Source organism: Nylanderia fulva, unplaced genomic scaffold, assembly GCF_048542155.1.
Source record: "Nylanderia fulva isolate GAGA-0341 unplaced genomic scaffold, ASM4854215v1 Scaffold17, whole genome shotgun sequence".
Lineage (NCBI taxonomy): Eukaryota > Metazoa > Arthropoda > Insecta > Hymenoptera > Formicidae > Nylanderia > Nylanderia fulva.
The window spans coordinates 4,692,628-4,715,962 of NW_028189945.1; the positions used below are offsets into that span (position 1 = coordinate 4,692,628).

At 34.4% G+C, this 23,335-nt stretch overlaps 5 protein-coding genes across 10 annotated transcripts in view; 3 read left to right on the top strand and 2 right to left on the bottom strand.

Annotated features, from left to right (window-relative positions):
- MTPAP (mitochondrial poly(A) polymerase) lies at positions 1–3,578 on the bottom strand. The gene is given in 8 exon segments (XM_085481235.1): positions 1–187; positions 313–819; positions 909–936; positions 938–1,130; positions 1,238–1,452; positions 1,540–1,749; positions 1,824–2,257; positions 3,363–3,578. Coding segments are annotated over 8 exon segments (1,758 nt in total). The 5' UTR covers positions 3,514–3,578; the 3' UTR covers positions 1–167.
- LOC114944247 (uncharacterized) lies at positions 3,040–6,147 on the top strand. 2 transcript variants are annotated; one of them, XM_085481242.1, is made up of 4 exons: positions 3,040–3,558; positions 3,995–4,155; positions 4,238–4,436; positions 4,591–6,147. In XM_085481242.1, the coding sequence occupies exons 1-4, from the start codon at positions 3,481–3,483 to the stop codon at positions 4,630–4,632; spliced, it is 480 nt and encodes a 159-aa protein (XP_085337368.1). In that variant the 5' UTR covers positions 3,040–3,480; the 3' UTR covers positions 4,633–6,147. The 2 variants fall into 2 exon arrangements, with proteins under 2 accessions (XP_085337368.1, XP_085337369.1); XM_085481243.1 differs by having other exon boundaries at positions 3,196–3,558; positions 4,241–4,436.
- The window catches only part of LOC114944242 (uncharacterized), a 20,401-nt gene continuing 2,145 nt past the window's right edge, over positions 5,080–23,335 (bottom strand). The window contains exons 2-8 of one of the 5 annotated variants that reach the window (XR_014924413.1): positions 22,858–23,151; positions 20,379–21,625; positions 19,667–19,927; positions 15,337–15,694; positions 10,939–11,091; positions 9,205–10,843; positions 8,675–9,081 (exon numbers count right to left, since the gene is read on the bottom strand). Coding sequence is in view for 2 of the 5 variants with exons in the window: in XM_085481238.1 (XP_085337364.1) it covers positions 18,030–19,001; positions 19,667–19,678 (984 nt within the window). In the remaining 3 variants the exon portion in view is untranslated. Of the gene's footprint in view, positions 7,663–8,674; positions 9,082–9,204; positions 10,844–10,938; positions 11,092–11,193; positions 11,300–12,858; positions 13,124–15,336; positions 15,695–17,923; positions 19,002–19,666; positions 20,353–20,378; positions 21,626–22,857; positions 23,152–23,335 lie in introns of those variants that run through there. The other 4 variants (XR_003822145.2, XR_003822144.2, XM_085481238.1 and 1 more) reach the window with 4 other exon arrangements.
- CPR4 (cuticular protein 4) lies at positions 6,562–7,766 on the top strand. Its single transcript, XM_085481244.1, has 2 exons — positions 6,562–6,971; positions 7,280–7,766. Exons 1-2 carry the CDS (start codon positions 6,960–6,962, stop codon positions 7,664–7,666), a joined length of 399 nt encoding a protein of 132 aa, XP_085337370.1. The 5' UTR covers positions 6,562–6,959; the 3' UTR covers positions 7,667–7,766.
- CPR3 (cuticular protein 3) lies at positions 9,517–11,127 on the top strand. The gene is made up of 2 exons (XM_085481240.1): positions 9,517–9,773; positions 10,204–11,127. The coding sequence occupies exons 1-2, from the start codon at positions 9,762–9,764 to the stop codon at positions 11,020–11,022; spliced, it is 831 nt and encodes a 276-aa protein (XP_085337366.1). The 5' UTR covers positions 9,517–9,761; the 3' UTR covers positions 11,023–11,127.

Below are 23,335 nucleotides of genomic sequence, written 5' to 3' on the forward strand. Positions count from 1 at the left end.
TTCGTTTTCGATTCATGTAATTAATATAATTAATGTCGATATTTTATGTACATTGTCTCTCCTATTTTCTTTCACGATGCACATATTATAGTACAGTACATACAACTGGTTGCAACAAAACTCTTCTCTATCTTTTCCTTTCTTTTTTTTTGTTTTGCATAAAATGTCTATTTTTCTGGCACCATCACTAGATATTCAAAATCGTTGATATAAAAAAATTATTACAAGCATCTTGTGTAGAAATATACATTGTATATTTCTGCAGAGATGAAATTTATACATATAACACTGCTATTTGTTTAATCATCATACCGTTTTTTTCTTCTTTGGCTTGACTAACGACTTCAGAAACTTCATGAGAATAATCCTCCAAATAATCCGCGGTATTCTGTTCTTTTTTGCTTCTCGATTTCACTAGATTTATTACGTCAAGGGTTTTCATGTTCAATAAAGTCAAAAGACCCCAACTGCTATTTCTGGATTCGTTAGCAGTCTCTAACGTATATACCGCATCGTGTGCCTTCTCCGTTATGCGATTTAACTCGTAAATGTTTACGTTCTTGCACACGTTCAACGTCGTCTCAAGGGGATTGGTGATGTGAAGCGCCGAGCGCGATGGTTTCCGGATCGGCACTCCTTCGCGGATACATATCCCCTTTGTGTGGAAGTCAAATGTCGAAATATATTCAAAGAAACCGTACAACAGCAACTCCAGATTATCTTGATTTGATTTATACTTGTATTCGGCCGGTAATTTTTCAATATCCCGCAGAAAAGTGCAATCGATACCATTTTCTGTACAACGAATGTCATCGCGTGCTATATAAAAAGAAAAAAGGTATATAAAAAAAAAAAGAAATAATTTTTATATATAATTGCGTTGCCTACAGATTTTGATTTTGACTTACTTGCATACGTTTTCAATGCTTTTAAGGACTGGTAGTATATTTTTTTGTTGTAAGTAGAAGAGCACCAATAATGAAAGGGAGAAATTTGTTATCCATTGTCCTGGTACGTCACACGTTATCTCATGACTCTTTGCCCATTTTCGTATTGCTGTAACAAGCGGTCTTACTCGCCAATCTATTTCTCCATATAAGTTTAACAATTCAGACATATATATGGCAGCCCTATGGAAGAGATCAGTTTTAATGTGTCCAATTCTTTTATGAAAATATATAAAACTATTCTTAGTTCTATATATTTCTGTAAGTCAGATTTAAATAGTTTAGCTTACATATTTGTTGTGCTCAAGTCACATTCAATATTCGTATATTCGTAATAAAATTTAATTATAGGTACTCTAGCTTCTAGGATTCTTCGTACATTACGAACTCCAGGGATAAAATGTTGCATAGTACTTGCGAGTATTTCCATAAACTCTTTGGTTTCCTGTCTTTCACTGAGTTTCATAGGTTTTGTATGAAATACTAATCTACTCGCGGAATTATACTATGGAAATGTTATATTTTATTAACATTTATGTTAAAATTGAAAGAATTTAAATGATAATTCATATATTACTTGTATTGTATTTACTTCTTCAATGTTATCAGGAACGAGAACTAAATCAAGGTCACATCTTTTCCTTCCAAACCCATTCAAAGAGGAACCAAAAGGTAAAATTCTTGTATTTTGAAATAGTTTAGAAAAATACTGCTCTAGGTGATGCGCAGTGTGAAATCTCAGTCTTGTTTCTAAATCGCTCAGCTTTAATGCTTCATACAGATTTGTTATTTGTCCTGATATCTGTAAATTACAAATATTAGCTTCAAATAATGCTAATGTATAATTTAACAATATAAATATATTAATGATGTTACCGATTTTGCATCTTGTAAGACATTTGCAATCTCATTTTCAGTAGGATACACGATACCATTTTTTGTGGCTAGGATTATCTTTCTCTGATTATTCATCTTTTGACGTAATGTTTGTCCTTTGCGGAACCAAAATATGGACGATTTAACAGGGGCTATTAAGTCTCCGTCCATAAAGGAAGCAAATGACATAATTTCATTTATCGATACCATATCTTTAAATTCAATTAAAATATAATTATGTTGTCTGTCCTTTTGGTAATGGTGCATACTTAAAATTTCTCCAAATTGAGCACAGTAGCTCTGGAGATCGTCTTGTGAATTTGACGAGTATACCTGTACCAATATACTTCGACGTGCCTGATCTCTTCGATTGGCAATTTTAGTTTCGAACGTCGTGCTCTTAACATTCAACGATTCTGTTTTCTTTTCCGAGCCTACAAAATCACCGGAGTGACATAAATCATCAGATGTAGTTGTATGAAAAAAATGATATTATTATTGACATCGAAAAATTAAGTCGCACTGATTTGAGAAGATATTTGAGAAGAAATGAAATCTAGGAGAAGATTAATATAAATTTCCAAATAAAAAAATAATTGCAGCCTGTTTTTGCGAGCTTATAGGTTATACTCTAAAATTGTGTCGACTTACTTTGTTTGATCTTCTCTTGTACGAGTTCCCACGATATTGAAGTGCGTTCGCGCATTTTTAATCTTATAGTGCTCGTCGCGAATTTATAATAACAATTATTTAATAACGAGAGAGAATTTAAATTAGCACGATTGAAGAGCGCCATTTTTAAATAAGCTCCTCTGCGCGACACGTGTGTTCATGATGTTCTTTCTCACAATATACAACTATTATATCATATATTTATAGATTCTCTATTTTCCAAATAGCCTGACGCATATTTTTCTAAGGACCTTTAAATAAAAATCTGATCTGATAGAGTTCGATTATTCCTCCATTTATCGTCGATTGCCCTATTTTTTCTTTTACATTAAAAATTGCTAAGTGTAATATGTATTCAAAATTCGCGCCAATTATATAATTCGGTGTGTTCGAAAATTTTACATGTAGACACGATTGTTAATTATTTTTTTTACGAATAGAATTTACGAACACTTCGACTTCGATTTACATTCCTTCGAAGCGCGCGACATTTGAATGAAAGTTTTAATTTGTGACGTGTAGAGAGACAAAATGAAGTGATTCAAAACTGACAGTTCACAAATAATTGGAACAAAATAAAAATATATTTTGATATCAATATGAATTTGTTCCCTGGTAACGCAATTATTTTATACACGATTTATTTTTTGTAACTGCCGGGATTTAATAAATGTGCTCCGATTATGCAATACATATATAATATATATATATATGTTAAAAATGAAAGCTTATGTGTAAAAAGATGTCTCGTTCGTTGCAATCTTTCCGAGTGTTCGATCTGCGTCGAAAGTAGAGAACTGTCAGTGGAAATACCCGTCAAACAATACCTGTCAAACACTTATTCGCACAACACATACACATACATACGTTCGATAGAGGTGGCGATAAGGGGACGGCCCGATAACAAAGGCCGACACTGAATCATCTCGTGTGAGATGTTCGCGATTTTTTCTTCTTCTGACACGACGAGGAAGCGTACACAAGCATGTCGAAGCTGGACGTGTACGAGCTCACGCATCCGGAGTCGTTGTCAGAACGTCAGCTTCGTGAGATCTTGAAGAATGTAAGTCGTCTCCTAGGTTAAGCGTGTGTTTACAAACTTTCTTCTCGAGTCGTAATACTTATCTCATTTTTGTAACATCCATTCTAATCTACTTTTATCGATATAAATGAGAGTAGAGAGAGAAAGACATAGTACTTGTCAAATTATTTAATCATTATTTAATAGTAAATGATTAACATGGGAGTTAAACCGGGATGATGATTTTAAATAACACATTTTATGTATTAACTATCAGAGAAATAAAATAAATAATTATTTAAATTATTAAAAAAAAAATCGAGTTTGCATTAAATGTATTAAACTATTTAATTATTTATCATAATTTACATTCCAGTAAGTAGTATTTATATAACGGAGGAGCATTTGTATCACTGGATATAAATTTGTGAATTTTAGGTGTGTCTTAACTGCAACACGCATTCTTGTTTCTTCACAGAGTTGTATTGAGATACTCAACTTCGAGAAAATGTGTAGAAGCGAATTATTAAATATATATAAACGAGTCGCCATGCCTTTACCTCAGCGACAAGGTGAAAACACTGAGAATTTGGATACAGAGGTAAACGTGGTATCAGACAAATCTGTTACAGCTGTAAGGTAAGTTCTTACTAAGTAAAATAATATGATTGCTAACAAAGCGATACATATTTCATTATATTAATTTGCATTTTTGTTTCAGTAGCAATGATACGCATAGTTTAACTGGAGACTTAAACAATGGAAGTAAAAGGACATGTCAATCATCTCAGGCAGATAGATTAAAGCTTCCTGTTAATGATTCAAAATCAATGAATAAAAAAATTCGGTTGTGTTCTACATCTAAAGTAGAAACTACCTGCAATGGAATCAACAAACGTAGATGCGACGAACAAATTGAGGTAGATATCATCATGATTCTTTAAAGCTCATATAAGATTCTAATTTCAAGTTTATTTTCCTTTTTTGGATCAAGAATAATTTATTTAGTATAAGATTTCAGTATATAATAATTTAATATGCAAGTAACAATGAATATGTACTGAAATCTTTCAGGAATTATTAATGAAGAAACGTCAGAAGATTACATGGCCATAGATGACTAAAGAAAATATATTCCATTTCTTTTTATTCATTACTATAAAAATTTTAAATAGCAGTATTTTACCAAAATTCTATGAATGGGGAATGTATGACAAATGTATGAATGATGGCAAATGTTAGAAACTATTCTTGTAAATTGTTTAATATGTTAAATCATGTTAATTTGAATGTATTAATTGATCGAGATAATTGATAGAGATATTAATCTTACTAATATCACATTTTTTAATATTTGCATAATATTAAATGATAATGTGAGCAACGTTTGGAATTGTGTATACGCATAATATGCACATGCATCTAGATAGATTATATACATTAACAAACAGACGCAATATTAGATTGATTTTTTGTGTTTTATCACATTTATAAAACTTGTTAACAAGCATTCTATGTTTATATAATTTTTATGAAGAAAATTGAATAATTTTTTATGAAAAATTGTGGTATTATCAGAATGGCTGCTAGCAATAGATGCGAATAATAAATTTTATACATTATGCTGGATATGTAGTTGCATCATTACATTGATTTGATTCTTTTTAATCAAGCATTTATACAAATTGTACATACAATATAAATTTCGAGTTAAACATTAAATCAACATTCAAGATAAACAAATTGACAGAGATTTTGTGTTAGTTAATTATTAATCGCATTAGTTAAGATAATTTTGTAATTTTTTTGCAATATAGATATATAAATATATCAAATAATAATAAATTTACTTCAAAAAAAATATTTGTAATACATAAAATCGATCTCTCATACACATATATAGTTTACATTATAGCGAAAATATCGTCATTTGTAAATGTAAAATTTATAATTGATATGTGATATTTCTATGTGAACAATACACAAATAGGTATGTTTATGTCAATATATAATACATAATTGCTTTTTACATTAAATAAATGATCTATAGAAATGATATTTGTATATTATATGTAATATGTTTATAACTCTGTACGATATAACTCTATTCATGGCTATTATACATCATGTCATCGATATAATTATGTAAATCTGAATGTATATGTATTTGTATAATCCTTTCCCGAGATGCGACAGAAAGGATGAGAGATGCACTGCGCAACGATATAGCGTTGCATAAGCAAGCGAGTTTGCAGACTTGTTTCACGGTCACGATCGTCTCCCGTTAATTATACACACCGAATGACTCATCTCTGTTTATAAAGAAAGAAGAGACGAGACGGAAATGATTCACACTCCTATCGGAATCCGTATCCGTGATTTACTGTCTCTCTTTGAAAACCTTCGATACGAAAGAAGAGAAATTCTTTTGCAAATTTTGCAACTATCTCTTTTCGAATCTTCTGATACATAGAAGGAATAAGAAATTAAAATAGAAAAGAAAGAAAGCCTTGCAATTCGAACTTTAGCATAAATTTTATCAGCCTATCGTAGAATAATTTCTAGTTCTATCAAACTAAAATGATCATGATAAGTGTATCACGTACTTTTACAGTTTGAAAGCGAAATACGCGACTGTTTCAAAAAAGCATGAATCATCCTCGTATATTTGATATTCTCAGTTCGTCACATTCCTATGACGGAAGCGTTATATTTATGGCTGGTACCAAAACCGCTGGAATTACGCAAGGGTGAAAGCACCAACTCTCTTCATAGAATTATTCGTCTCTTTACGCCTTACATTACGTATTTTCGCAATCTTAAAAAAATATCCAATGCTGCTAAATCATACGTGTCCTTTTTTATTTTTTAAAGTAATTTTCGAAAGCCTCGCTGAAGTTAATCTCGCCGCAAAAATTTCAACGCATCTCGACTTGTAATTTAAGTGTACCGCATTAAACTTTACAGTGTTATAAAACTGGTTTCTTACGTGCGATTTTTTTAAAGCATGCTCGTCCCTATATCATTATATTCTTCAAAAAGCAATTTTATGAAACCAAAAACCGACGAGTAGGATATATTTACCTGCTAATGAAGCGTTTATATTATCAAATTCCATGGCAATGTCTGATAATTTTGTAAATGCGATAATCGTAATAAAAGCGATCGCGTGAAACATATAAACAGGTCAATATATGATTCGACGTTCGCGCGACTTTCTTCCTCGTTGATGCGCATATATATCGTAAAATCGAGAGCGAAATTTCTGTCATCGCATCACGTACTACGCTACTTTGTAAGCTGTTTGCAATGCAACGAGGGATGCCGACGACCACCCTGATGCTCCTATAAATACGTTTGTCATTGCTCGACTAAACGTCAGTCTTGTTCGCGATACGTTTATTGATCTATCTTTATCTATAAGAATAACAACAAGCGAAAAAATGATTTGCAAGGTACGCTAAAAATTATGCACAATAATATCAATTTTTATCTAGTCGATTCGAGTATCTTTAAAGTATTGAAAAAAAATTGTGGAACGCGCCATTAACTTTACCATAAAACGCAAAATTATGCAATCTTTTGATTTCATTTCAATTGACTATAAAATATAAATGTATAATATTTAAGAGAAAGAGAAAAAATATAGTAAAATAATATAAATTTTTACATTAAAATTATTTTTATAGCTAATAGATAAAATCTCTATATTCTATTCTTCAATATCATTATGTTATATTAATGTATTATATTGTATTTATAGTCGGTGATCCTAAGTGCAGCGGTGCTAGCGGTATGTAGAAGCGCAGCTGTCCCATCACCAGCTCTTCCGGTCGTTCCAGCTGTCCCAGCTGCAGCTCTTCCCGTCGCCAAACTTGGGATCGACAGCACAAGTTTTGATCCTTATCCCCAATACTCTTATGCCTACGACGTCCAAGATACGCTGACCGGTGACGCGAAGAGCCAGTATGAAAGTAGGAACGGTGACGTTGTCAGCGGCAGTTACTCTCTCCTGGAAGCCGATGGTACGAGACGAATCGTCGAGTACACCGCCGACCCGGTGAACGGATTTAACGCCATCGTTCGTCGAGAGCCCTTAGCAGTGGTGAAACCCGTTGTTCCAGCGCAGCCACTCGTTTATCATCCCTGATGGATATTTCTATATTATAATATCAGACAAAGCTAGTCACATTATTATGTATCATTTAATTTGTCAGTAGATTTTTATTAAAGATTTTTTAAAAACTGTATGCGAATAGTCTAGTTCTTTGAATAACTCTTTGTCTTATTATATTAATTTTCTTCTACTTATTTCTGCGATATTTTTGCGTCATTTTATAAAAGACTTATTTTATTCAGTTTAAATCTGTCGTGAATTTATAAATTATTACCTATATGGATACTCGATAATGCCACTAAATTATGTAACGACACATAAGCTTTGTGCATCATTATAATTCAAACCATAAAACTTGCGTAATACTATATATGGAAAATTAAGCAATTATATATATTAAATATAAATTTTTTTAAATTGAATACAAGCTTATATATATTTTTTTTATATACTGCACAAAAATTTAAGAAACATATCTTTTCATATGTTTCAAAATTAAAAAATTTAAACGACTCTTCGATGCTAATTCGCATTTTATATATGAATAATTATATATATGAATTCATATTTATGATTCATTTGTAATTTATGTTTATATGTTTGATTTTATGCAAATATATGTATTTCTATAATCATAAAATAGATGCAAAAATATTTTAGACAAAAGTTTTAATGCGTTATCCATGCAATCTTTAAAAATGTTAGCTTTCAAGAAGCTTTCATTACTTTCTTATTGAGAAATTGATAACATAATTTATATTTTCTTTATGTTTGAATGATTTTGTATAGTATTATATATCATTGAATTTGTTTCGACACATATGATATTAAAATATATTATGAAAAGATAACAAATAAAAATTTTCATATTTTACACATAGCTTTTTCAGTAACATAAATTATTTTAAATCGGTTAATTATTGATTGGAATGCATGTATATTGATTTTAGAGTCGAATGTTTCCGTAAAATATAAACATGCTTAATAAGATGATACTTTTTTCCATCAAAATTAACGAAAAAGTTTTTAACTTGTAAGAACTTGGAAAATGTTTACATTTACTTATCCACAAATTTAAAATAGAAATATATTTGAAACGCGTTTAATAATTATGATTTTAACATATGTCATGTATACGTGTATTGCTATAGTAAATAGTGGAGTAATAGCGATTAACGATTACGTGTCTGATAATTAACGCAATATAGCATGCGTCGATTGATGTTGGCAGACTCGTCGTCGTTTCCGCTGTGAATGTTTAATAGAATTCGGCCGATTGTACAGAGGATGCACGTCTTCACGCTTTCGTCGAACGACCTTGATTGACCGCCTGTGTTCGATATGTATTGGCACATGGCATGCGTGCATAGCGTACGATTACATGCGTATCTCGGTTATCAACCGTTCGCTTGCACTGGCTTCGGATTAGCATTAAGCAACGCATTCTTCTGCAAATGTCGAAAGACCAACGATTTTAAATTCATCAATATTTAAATGTAAATTAATATTTTTTATATATTATTTATAGGAATTTAATTATATACATAAAAAAAAGAAATTCTTTGTTGTACCTTTAAATTGCAGTGATGATGTTGAAGATGTCATCCCTTCAATTCGAATAATAAAATTGCATTCCGCTTCTAGGTCTCCGTCTCTCTTAGAGTCCCCGTGAATTTGGTACATCTCATCGACAGTTAGGTTGAAGCAGGCCGAAGGCGTTCAATGTACTCAGGCACCCGATTTCGTCGGACGACCTCGCGTCTTCGGCATATTGGCATCCAAGTCGCGTGTATGCACGGGCGGACGACGAAATGAAGAAACTTAAGTTTCGTATACATACAACGACGGGTCAAACATTGGTACAACACAGCGGACTCCTTGTACATCGCAATGATCGTCGCGGAGGTCACCGCACGGTCCCCTGGAGAAGAAAACGTAGAAAAAAAAGGAGAGAAACGGAGACAGACAGAGTGATTAGGTGGGGCTCGGGTGACATTGGCGCTAGTTCGGCTACAAGGAGCATCATCGTCGTCGCGGATGACACAAACATTTCGACGACAGCGTATAAAAGTACGAACAATCTTATCCCGGAGTATCAGTCTTCTCGACGATCCTCCTGCGAATAAACATGGCTGGCACGGTAAGGGAAGAGACTCGAGTGTTAGAATTTTATATCTAAAATTCTTATCTCGGAATCTACTCATCGTAATTATTGCATTGAAATAATATCACAATATCATATATACATACGCGTGAAAAAAACATTTAGATCCTTAATTCATTGGATCTTACATCCATTTGTCAATATATATATTTTAGTGTCACCTTTTCATCAATAGGTACCCAGGTATCAATTGCGTAATTTCGACACATTACACTGTGACCATTTCTTTTCCAAATACAAAGAAAAACTGAAACATTTTGAACATTTAAAATTGCTTTGGGTATCTGAATTGACAAAAGGATAACATGAAAACAACCCCTCTATTCGGTTTTTAAAAATTAAAGGTTCTTATAAGTTCGATAAAGCAATTTAAAAAATCTTCTAATTATTGTCGACGAATTTCCAGCTCTTCTTATTCCTGGGATTGACGGCGCTCGCTCGCGGAGCATTAGTGCCCGCCTTGCTACCAGCAGCAACACCCTTAGCGAAGCTGGAGGACTTCGACGCGGCACCGCAGTATAGCTTTGCTTATGACGTGCAAGACGCGATAACCGGCGATTCCAAGGCCCAATATGAGACCCGGAACGGCGACATTGTGCGAGGTAGTTACAGTCTGATCGAGGCCGATGGGACGCGTCGCATCGTCGAGTACACCGCGGATCCGATCAACGGTTTCAATGCGATCGTCAGCAAAGAACCGATCGTCGCCGCCCTCGCGGCGCCGCTCAGACCGGCCGCGCTGACGCCGATCGCCCCGGCGCCTCTTGGACCAGTCGCCCCGGCGCCGATCGCTCCGTCGATTCCCAGCAGCGGATCCGACTTCGACGTCGAGGTAGTCGAGGCCCGGACGTCGCGTCTTTCGACATCATCGGCGGCAGCGACGACGCGCGAGCAGGAGTTTCAGCCTCAGCAGTTCCAGCGCTTCCAGCAGGGACAACAGCAACGTCAGCAGCAGGAGTTGCAATTACAACGGTTGCAGGAGCAGCAGAGACGACCCTCGAGATTGCAGACCCAGCAACAGGAGCAGCAGCAACAGCAGACCGCACCTGCACAAACCATCGTTGCCGGTCAGAAGCAGCAACAACCAACAGCGAGATTCATCGGCCTCCCGGCCAGAGCGGTAGCCAGCTATCCGACTTACCCCTATAGTGCTGCGTATTCCTCCCCAATCGCCTACGCTGCACCTCTCACTGGTCTCGCTTATCCCGCCGCCACTTTAGCGTAAATTCTATTCGTCCGCATCTCAAACCCCTCTCTGCGTTGTTGTTTGTACTCCAGTTATAGACCCCAGAAACTGCAATAAAAATTGTTTATCATGAGTTACTTATAACTGCATTGATGTCGCCTATTTTCTTATTATTTTTTCGATATACAAATAGAGATTCGTGATGCCTACAATTTGATTTTGGAGAGCGCGGAATAGTAATTAAAAACGAAAACTGGTCGCAGAGTCGCGTTCTGCTCGATTACGTCATTTACTCGAGTCGATCGCGTGGGTGCGCGCAACAGGTAAAAGCTGACGAGCTGCGGACGTGCGTCGATCAATGTCGCGACCGATGTCGCGGATCAATCGGCCTGTCACGTCGGCGCCTTCGCGTTCTGGGTTCGATCCACGATTACACAAGCGGCCGAGCTCCGGGGGTCCGTTGTTACCGCACACCGGGTCCCGGATTTCTGGGCCGTCTCGCGTTTACGCAAGAAGCGTATTATGTGTACGTAACGCGACCTTCGACTACGTGCGCAGCACGTTTAACTTCTAGAAGTATAAAAAAATCGATTGTTATAATCGTTAACCAACAATGAGCATTATAAATGATGATGCTTGCTGCCACACATATCTTTATATGGGATACTTTTAACGTATCTCTTGACGGGAACCTTATTTTAACTTGAACTATTTTTTTATAATCCATTATTGTATACAACCGTCATTTTTTATATATTCTTATATATAATTTTTTTATATATTCTTATATATGATATATCAAAATTATATTAATCTATTATTGGACGAAAACGTTTTAAGCGAGAATTCTTTTGGTATCATAAGAGGAATTGATTGTGTTGTATAATTTACATCTTTATATGGGATACTTTTTACGTATCTCTTGACGGGTACCTTATTGTAACTTGAACTATTTTTTTATAATCCATTATTGTATACAACCGTCATTTTTTATATATTCTTATATATAATTTTTTTATATATTTTTATATATAATATATCAAAATTATATCAATCTATTATTGAACGAAAACGTTTTAAGCGAGAATTCTTTTGGTATCATAAGAGGAATTGATTGTGTTATATAATTTACATTAAAAAACTTGTATATTGATGAGTAAAATTCTTTAAGTAATGTGAAAACATGTATGTATCTGTTGAATAATCCATTTTTCCGCAAAGGAAGTAGTAAAAGTCGACGCGAGTAAGACACGCAAGTAGTTGCAATCGTTGTGCGTTCGGACGTCTGATCAATGAATGATACTTACTACTGTGATAAGTTTTTCTATAAAACTTTGATATAATATAGTAAAAAGAAAAAAAAATATACTTTATACAATTAATTAATTATATATATCGCATCTATATCATTTATCATTTTATATACAACTAATTAATTCTGTATTTTGTTTATCACTAGAAAAAATTATACGAGATAGAAAATGCATCCTTTATTGCGCATGCAATAAAAAACCCTGTGTAACATATAATTAGTCGCTCATTAAGAGAAGAGAACACTCAGTTATCAACTCTAAATTGCATCAGAATATTTTTATATAAAAAAATGTTCTTTTTATATATATAAATGTAGTGGAATATTTTATTTTTCTTTATATTTTTTACTTTGATCTTTCTCAAAATTTACATTCACACACACGCATATATCAACTCACATAACGATTAATAATTTAAAGCATTCAGATACAGCTGATGCGATTTAATTGAAACTCGAATGTCATTTATCTCGAGAGATTATGTAAACTATTATTTGCGTGCAAAGGCAAACTCTCTCTCTCTTGTAGAGCAACGCGCACATATAATATCCGGATTATATACCTGCGAGAAAAGCGCGACGTTTGTTCTCTTTCTCGCGACACGTTGAAGCCGAATGCAGTTAACGAAAATATCGCTGGTCTGCGAAACGAGAAGAAAGGAGACGAGAGCAAGAGTGGTTCGACTTTCACCGAACAGAAAACGCGACTGCAGCCGCGGCCGTCAAAGAACCGCGCCCAATGTCACTATGCGGCACCTCGTAATCGCGCCTGTATTACGTGTGCAGAAAAAAAACCGGTTCAATTTTTGACAAAGAAAGAGAGAGACAGAGAGAGACCGGTCCGAGATCCGAACGAGCAAAATCGTCGCGAGTCCTTGTCAATTCGACTGTAATATTTGACCTGTCTGATATGCCTTTGACAGCTTTCCGGTCGGGTGGAAAAATGGTGTTTCTCAGATTTTATTTCATTATATTGTTATTTTTTGTATGTTTTTATAATAATTCAGATAAAAAAATTTCAGATCCTTAGAAAAAAATAGGAAAAGTCACGTGGAAAATCTTGTATCTCTTCCTCTAGATTATTTAAAATTGTATTATATAATTCAGATCCAAAAACTATTGTATTATATAATAATAATAATATATTGTAATTATAATAATAATAATACAGATAAAAAACTTCAGATCCTAATGACAGAAAGTAGGAAAAGTCGCATGGAAAATCTTTTCTCGCTTCCTCTAAATTATTTAAATTTATTGTAATTGATTGTGCAAAATCGTGAAACTGTCGTCATTATTAACTATTATTCACACATTTGCAAAGCATGCACGTAGCATTTGTGCTAACTGCAGCTGCATCGTGACCGGACTACATTCGATTTGATGAATTAAATGAGCAGACCATATTACATTCACTTAGCTGTTTCAATCTACCTTTGTCTTATTTTTTAAGAAAATTTGTCATATAGATATATGATCACGTATATTAATAATTGTTAACAAATTGTTGCATTAAATTTGATGACTTTATATTTTTAATTTAAAATTTTAAAAATATTTTCAGTAATTAAATGGAGAAAAATTATTATTATCTTATTCAACGCCTCGATCTTATATAAAATACGTGATCTTATATTATAACGCTCACTGCACAGTTAATTAACAATAATTTACACCTGAAGTAATTTATCTGTATAATACGTCATAAAATCGAATCGAAACGGATGTCTCCGACAAATTGTAGTCCTATATATAAACGTCCCTCAACGAAATACACTCGCCGATTAAGGTTACGCATTTTTTTTTTATCATTTGTCCACGCTTGTGCAAATCAAGGCTATCGGTGAAAGTAAAAAGGGGTCGAGCAAATATGTTGCGCGTATTTAATACATATCGAATGTTCCCAAAATGCATTGAAAAATTATCGTACTGTCAGCCGATCTTCTTAGCCCTCGATAAATCACCGCTGATACCGATTTGTGCGCGAGCTCTTTGCACACGTTTAACGTTAAAAGTCCTTCTTTGGATTTTTTATCATTTTTCATCGATGCATTGCGCGACGTTAAACGTGTATGTATATAAATAAAAACACATGCAAATGAACCAAATGCCCGTCAAGGTATAGTCTGCCGATTGTTAATGTTCACTGTCAAATAATAAAAATGATGAAAAATGAGAAAAGAGAGAATTGAAGGAAAAGTAAGTATGTCAGGTGTTTAAAAAAATTAAAAGCAAAGAGAAATATATATCATTGTTGATAAATTATTATTATGAAAAAAGGATAATATTTCATGGCTTTTGGATGACTCTATAGTTGTAATTTTGGTAAAAAAAGGATTGCTCTTACAAAACTTAAATTAATATGTATATTATTCGTGAGAAATTAGATTATGTTATGCATCATGTTGTTTGATTTACATACAAGGTTTTTTCATAATTTCCTTTAAAAGTTGCTTTGTTTTTTCATGTATAACGCATATATTGTACTCTTTTTGCACGCGTGAACCATTCGGATCGACTCTATAATGGGCTTATCTTCATATATGGGACAAGAAACTACCGCGCTAATGAGAAGACGCGAAGATCATGTGAGATATGAGGTGAGAGCAAGATCGGGCCAATAAATACTAATTAACTGTAATATATCGCCGTGAAGGAAATTTAAGTTTACGTAATATCCATATATTATACATATATGTATATAACGCATTTAAAATGATTGTACCCTCGAATTTGTATTTTTATTAATTATTCGCAGCTGACAGTATCTTTAATTATAGTTTGATTTCGTACCTCTAATTGTTCTCCCTTCATAATTTTTATTTAAAATTCAGATCTAAACATTTACTTATAATAAATCAGAGACCAGCAATAGAGAAATATAAACACAAAGAGAAGTGAGAGTTCTGTTACCCAAATTTTAGCTTTGAAAAAAAATTACAGTGGTCTAATAGATAAAATCTCTGATATCATGAATAAATATTAACGTAGTAGAACAATATAGTATCGTAAGAATGTAATGGAAAGCGTGAAGCACTAACCTTGGCATCAAGGTCGTTATTGTCAAGGATGATATTGTTTCGTCGTATATCGATCATTTCTATGGAATTGCAGGTCGAATCCAATAAGGTATCTGTTTGGAAGGTGTGTTTCCCGAAAACCGCGAACGGTCCGCCCTGTTATGTAACAACATAATTTAAATCGAGGCCTGGAATTTGGACGCCTTTCTCCCATGGCAAATGGGCCACGTGCAAACGAGCGAGCGCAAATTCGGTGGCTCACACATTTGTGTAATTCTTCTTCCTCTATTAACCTGCGGTGCTTTTTCTCACGTGCCGTCTCTAATTGCATGCGACTCTTGCGTGATGCTCTTCCGGTGCGATTTGGGGAATCGTGATTCTGCAATGCATAGAAAAAAGGTATTAGATTATTAGATCTAATTGCGAGTCATTATAAATTCTATTTCTTATTTTAACAGCACTTTAATAAGCATTTAATTTCAAGAATTTAAAAGTTTTTTTTCTAAACAATATTAATTATATCAAAATTATAAATTATATGACAAAACAGAAGAAATAAAAATAAATAGAAGATTAATGAAATATTTTAAAAACAAAATAAATATTTTTTGAAATATAAATTATTATAGAAAGATTATATGTATTATTTATATATTACTAAAATAATAAATATTGTAATAATAAAAAATTTCATTGAAATAATTGTAATTATAGAATATCCAAAATATGATCATTATGTAGTACTAATTAAGCGAATTAATAGAGCGAGTGTAATGTGGGAAAATTATTCGGCTAAATGTTTGCTCCAATTACATCAGAATGAGTGGAATCGACTTGATTTTCATGCTATGCAATCTGTGCAAATCATTATCGATTTACAAGAACGCGACATCATGATTCTTAAGCGATGCAATGATGCAATCGGTCAATCGGGAGCGACAACAAAAGTGGAATTTCGTCGCGATCCTTGCGCGGTCGCGTGTCTCGGGGAGGTGTTCGAGAAAGGACGAACGAAAAACGGAGAAAGTGGGTCAATTCTGGCAAACGCCAGAAATAATGTTACGCGAAACGCCGCGGTATTACGCAGGTAAGTTTACCCCATATATGAAGGACGTACGTGTGGAATCCGTCCGGGACCAAGAAATTTACGCTGCACATTATACAACACTAAAAGGTATCATAAAATCGTTTTACAAAAATTTGGCAAATTAAATACTTGAGAAAATACTCGGAAAATTGACAAAAGTGTACAAATTAAATAACGTTATGTAATTATAGCACGTAATAGAGATGGAATAATCTCTAAACATATTTGCATATTTGAGAGACGAATTTTTACTCTCTTCATAGATTGCGTTTAAATATCAAAAGAGATATATGTATATAATTTAAACTACTTGAGAACCGAGATTGATATATATATATATATATATATATATATATATATATATATATATAAATCTCGGTTCTCAAGTAGTTTAAATTGCGAATATGCGACACACACGTAGAAACAATGCAAAATAGATTCGGCATAAACAGCGAAGAGTTTCGACATCGCGCGTCGTGAATTTATATTAGCATGACGACACAGTAACAATAGTTGCAATCGCAAACTAGAATGTCGCATATATGACGCACTTGATTAGCACATCGTATGTGGTAATCGCTCGATATCTAGTTTTCGATTGCTATAATCGTTCTTTTTACGTGTATTCGCCGCGTTTCTTCTCTAAGAAATCTGGAATACATTCATGTGTTAAAGAGAAAATATGCTTCAATAAAGATGTTTACATTGAATTTCTTTGATTAATATGAAATCATTTTCTTCTGCGCAACGATTCATGTAAACAATACAAAAATATCGAATTTTTAATTATATATAATTTCTAGAATATTATATTTAATCCTTATTATGTGGTGAATTATAATGTGTTGAGATAAATGATATGGTTCTTTAAAAATCAACATTACAGAAGAGATTTAATAATTAGCCAAATATACGATAAATTTAATTAATAAACTCACAATAAAAAATTTTCTTTCGGAAGTGGAAGCAAACAAATGTCAGAGATCATGGTTCTTATAATATATTACATCAATCTATATAGTATCTTTAAAAAATTTATTTATTTTATTTTCAATTAAAAAATGTCATTTATCTATACACATTAAATATTTCGATTAAATTTTGCACATTTATCAAAATCTAATGTTACATTAAAAATTAGTTTTTAAATGCAAATAATATAACATTTTTGTTTTGTTATTATTCTCTCTTTTCCTCTTTTTTTTATTTTGAGATTGCTGATTATAATATATATTTGTCGTATAAAATTAAATTTGATATTGTCTCCTAATTATGTTAATAGTGTATTCATAGATTACGATTCTGTTCAAACTTCGTTAATTCTTTCCAAAAATTTGCAAATACTCAATATTGCACACACAATCCGATATACATATATATCCGTGAGTATGCATCACCTTCGATAAAAATGATCAAATATTCCGCACATATATTGTATGCGTATTATATACATATATTAAAGTACTAGGACAGCGGATTGAGAGAGATGAGATCTTACATAAGTGAGTATAGTCTCAAATATATATGTATAATTCCTTTTAATCAGTCACACAAAAGAGACATACATGGTATAAAAATAAATAAGTTCGGCCTAAGTCGACATCGTGAGCTGGTGCGATCAACGCGATTAGTGGATGTAGGAGGCTGGGGCGGCGTAAGAGATGGCAGCGGGTGCCGCGATCTTAGCGATGGGGGCTGCGTGCGCGGCGTAGGCCAAGGGTGCAGCGTGCGCGGCATAGGCCAAGGGTGCAGCGTGCGCGGCGTAGGACAACTGGGCGGCTGGGGCGGCATAGGACAACTGGGCGGCTGGGGCGGCGTAGGACAACTGGGCGGCTGGGGCGGCGTAGGCCAAGGAGGCAGCTGGCGCGGCGTAGGCCAGAGGGGCAGAATGCGCGACGTGAGCAATAGCGGGGGCAGCGATCTTAGCCACGGGGGCTGCGTAGGAGGTTGCGTAGGGGGCTGCGTAGGAGGTTGCGTACGGGGCTGCGTACGGAGCTGCGTAGGAGATGGGGGCGGCCAATTTGGCTACTGGTGCGGAGTATGCGAGGGGGCCAGCGATCGGGGCGGCCAATTTGGCAATGGGGGCGGCATAGGTGAGTGGAGCGTGCGCCACTGGAGCGGCGATCTTGGCGATCGGGGCAGCGTAGGCCAAGGGAGCGGCGTGCGCCACGGGGGCGGCGATTTTGGCGACGGGGGCGGCATAGGCGACAGGTGCAGCGTGGGCGATCGGTTCGACGGCCTTGACGGCGACGGCGACGGGCTCCTTGCGGACTACGGCGTTGAAGCCGTTGACTGGGTCAGCGGTGTAGTCGACGGTGCGCCTGGTGCCATCGGCTTCCAGGAGGGAGTAGCTGCCCTGGACGACGTCGCCGTCACGGGTCTCCTGCTGGCTCTTGGCGTCGCCGGTCAGACTGTCGTGCACGTCGTACGCGTAGCTGTACTGAGGATGCGGGTCGTAGTCGGCCTCGACGGTCTTGGCTACCACGGCCTTGGCGATGGGCGCTACCGCGGCAACTGCGGGGGCTGGGGCGTAAGCGAGAGGAGCGGAAGCGAGGATGCCGGCGTTGGCGGCGGCCACTAGGGCGGCGAAAGCGACGAACTGCAAAAGATTGTGAGGTAAGATTATCTTGCTTATAAACGCTTGAATTGCTTATAAATTCTCGACTCTTATTGAAGAACTAACATTAATTTTTGATATTATGTGGAATTTTTGTATGATTTTGTATTTTTAATAATTATTGTAATATAATACTGAGGAAGACCGCGTGCAGTTGAAACGTTTATTTTCTGATTGTAATTTTCGCTTAAGTTTGAGTATAGAATGTTTCTAGCTTTCACATAATGTTGTATGTTTAGTTTATACATGGAATAATATTTATTTGACAGAACAACTCTAATAATAATTGCTCGATAAGTTGGCCTTTTTATCTATCACTAGTTGTAAGATTATCTTCTTTTACGTGATTCGCGAGTTCCTTTTAATTAAGTTATTTTTTACATTATTTTGTACGTGAAGTTTTCATATGAAATATAGCTTCTGCAAAATAGCAAAAGAAAACCTAACTGATTCCAGTTTAAAACTTTGAAATATAAAGCGAGAGATTCGATTCCGATCGAGTCTTCACTATTTTTCGAAAGTCAATTTCAAAAAACGGTGAACTTCTCCGTGAAACAACACTTGATGAGTGTATATTCGAGTCTAATAGACTTGAAATATAGAGCTAATGGACTCTCGGGAGCTCCTCCGCGTGATCCTCTACCTACCTTGAACGCCATTGTTTGTAGATTTGGTTGGTTTGGATCGACCAAAGAGAAACTGATGATGTGCAGTGTTGATCACAGCCGCTTTATATACCCGATGGCCCGAACCACCACCGTATGGGTCCCCACCGACAATCCCGGTGTCGGACTTGGAAAGTTCGTCGACGGTCGACCGCACTTGAACTTGGCCGGCAGTTACGACGGCGCACCCTCGCTCCCGATCCATATATCGCAAACACTTGGAACGATCTAGCCTGGCGGTACCTGGAAATAATCTGATTTTAATATAGCGAAAACTAGAATGTGTATATGTATATGTGATGCCAGCTTTTTTATTTCAAGAAAGAGAGAAAGAGAAATGAGATATTACTTAATACTAATGATGAAGTATAATATGTTTCTAAAGAATACATATTAATTACATAATGTATATTCAAATGCACAGATTTCAATTTTACATGTAATAAATAATGTAATTAAATGTTTAAAAAATTCTTCTATTTTCTACATAAGAATTTGTGTTTATTATTATATTATTAGAATGTGATACAATTTTTTTCTGAAATAGCAAAAGAAAATGAATATTATGACTGCTAAGTTTTTTACATTTTTTATTGATTTGCCTTCTTTTTTTAAGTGACTATAGAAGGATTTTCGAAAATTATAATAACAAGTGACAGTTATCAATGTGTAAATATTGATAATAATTCATTACCTCTTAAAACATGTCATAATTTTCAATTAATCTGCTTTTTTCCGTAAATGTCTTGTGCAATATATGTACATTTGGCTGTATATTACTGACCATGCCAAACGTCACTTCTCGTATAGAGTCCTTGAATGGTTCGATGATTTCTTATGAGGCATTAATCAAGAATAAATTAGAAAATTATAGTATGGACTTTTAACGCGATTACCTAAGAGAAGTTAAGAATTATATCTTTGGACTCGAGCAAAAAGATATAATAGAAGGTGATAGAATTTCCAGGCAATCATGACAGGAGTTAATCTTTATACAAACAGATCTGGATGTATGACAGGTTGTTCCATATTTAGAATGTGATTTTAATAAGCAACTCTTAAAATAATTCTGAAATAAATGAATATAATAGAAATTCTTTTGCAAGATATTTTAAGAAATTAATATTTTTATATATCAATGATATCCAAATTGTTTTGTCTCTAAAACTATAATTCTTTAATATTTCTAAATGTGTACGTATAAGTAGATTTTAATAATAAATATAAGTCACATGATTTCTATTTTACGAAATTTTCTATATAAAAAAGAATTAATATCGATATATTGAATTTTGTCATTTCTATTAAAATTAATATTGAAAAATATTTTTGATGAATTTTTTAACAATCTGTATGCATAGATATGATTATTTATAAAAATATACAATATTTTGTGCCTTTTTTGAAATCGATTGATTATATACTCTATACCTTCTCACATGCAATAAATGGTCTCTATCAAGTAGAGCACCCACATAATCGAGGAAACATATGTAATACCACCTCCTAGTCGTCGTCATCGTCGTCGCGAAACTTTCAACACATTCCATACGTGTCTTTGCCGAACGTGTCGCGAAAGACGAGATACGTATTGTTGCGTCATATCATCTAACATCATCGGGGCCCGTGCGACGACCAGAGAAGGAAAGAAAGAGAGAGAAGTAGAGCACTTTCATAAAGAAGAAATAGGTAGGTCGGCCGAATATCGCGAGGCGGTGAGGTCCGCCCCGATCGATCCCGGGCCTGCGGGCATTTATCGAGCAACCTCGCGTTGATCGAGGCTCGAGATTTCGCTCGTTACCGTCGCATTTGATTTTTCTCGCCCGCTGTGTCCCCTACTGATCAAGCTCTTGCCCACTTGAGATCCGCGCAAAAACATTATTCCGATTGATCAATCAGATTATTTCAATCTAACGCGACAAATTGCCGGTATATTGGAATCTGGAATATAGTAAATCAATTATTCAGGATGCAATTACATTATAATTGATGAGAAAATGATCACGTGACATCCGCAAGACGTGCTTTTCTACTAATATATAGAATACATAATTCTAGGCAGATTTTAATTTATTTATGTCAATTACGCATGATCATCGATTATATAATTTGAATAATAGAATTATAAAATTAGAATTATATTTCAAATATTTACATAATCACTTTAATTATTCCTTTTTTATTACACTATATTACTCGCAAAAAGAGATTCTTATATTTATTATAGAGATGTTTATATTGAAGAATTTATTAATATGCGGATATAATTGAATATAATTGGATTTTTCTCCACTGTCAATTTGATCGTACATTCCTAAAGCATACATTTAAATACTATTAATAACTCAAGCAATTATAATATTGCTCTCTGCATTTTTTAATGTCCCGAAAAAACGTGCTCCTTCGGCGTTCTCCATATAGGGAAACCTTTATGAGGTACAAACACAAACGAAGATCTCTTCGCTACCTTTCTTCTCGCGTTCGACATAAAAAAAGACCTGTTGACTTTGATTTGGTCAATTATGAAAAAGATTGAAGGTCGCGACAGGAAGTCCGTCGTGCATACGGCATTAATTGGAGGTAAATTACATCCCGGACATTGAAACTGCTCGCCTTCGCGTGGTCGAGGAAAACACTTTAATCCGGATCCCTGCAGCGCGTGTCAATTATCGTGACAAGCCTTATTGTAACTCTCTTTTGAAATTGAGTTGTGTGAATTGCTTATATTACTAAAACGGGATTACATACATCTACATTCTACATGTTTTATTAAAATTACCGACCTTCGCTTTTCTCTCTCGTATATGCAAAGATATCTTTATATATATTTTTTATTTGCTCTAACATTAAAAAATAAAATAAATACTGCAATAAGAGTATTTAATTTTAATATAATATATGACATCAGTTGTAAAATAAAAATATAAACCTTCTCTTTCTTTCTTTCTCTTTTCGTTTCATTTGATACAAAATATTTGTTTTATAAATATTTGACATTAACCCAAAAATATAGCTTGTAACTTGTACAAGTATATGCAATGTTTTAAATTATATATATATATATAAGAAGAGTATAATATACATATGTATTACCTTCTGAAAATTTTTCTTCGTGTTTTATAATTAAATTTCCATTTTTTTAAATTGTTATCAGAGTAAATTTTGTTACGTACGCCCGTCAGCTGATGTATTTCGAGATCCAGGAGATACATCCATCAGGCTTCAAAATTACACAGGACAAGTTTCGAAACAGTTCGCATAATTATCTGGCTTTGGGGTATCCAGTCAGGCCAGCCTCTACATATCCATTAAGTTCTGTTCGAATGTCGATCGAAAGACTGTCGTCGCTCACGCAAGTTGATGCAAGTAGCAATGTGTAATTCCTTATTGCATACTATACTATGCAATGTGTCACATTGATTAAATTTCATTTCACGTCACAATGGTAATGCGCCTTGCAATTAAGACTGAAATTAAAAAACAATAAAACCATTAATTATAAATGTATAAAGTAGAAATATTAATTAATTGACAATAATAAAATAACACGACAATAATTGATAAAAAATCATAATTTAAATGTAATTTTGAATTAGTATCATTAGATGTTAAATAAATTGCATTAGAAAATTTACATTAATAAATTACAAC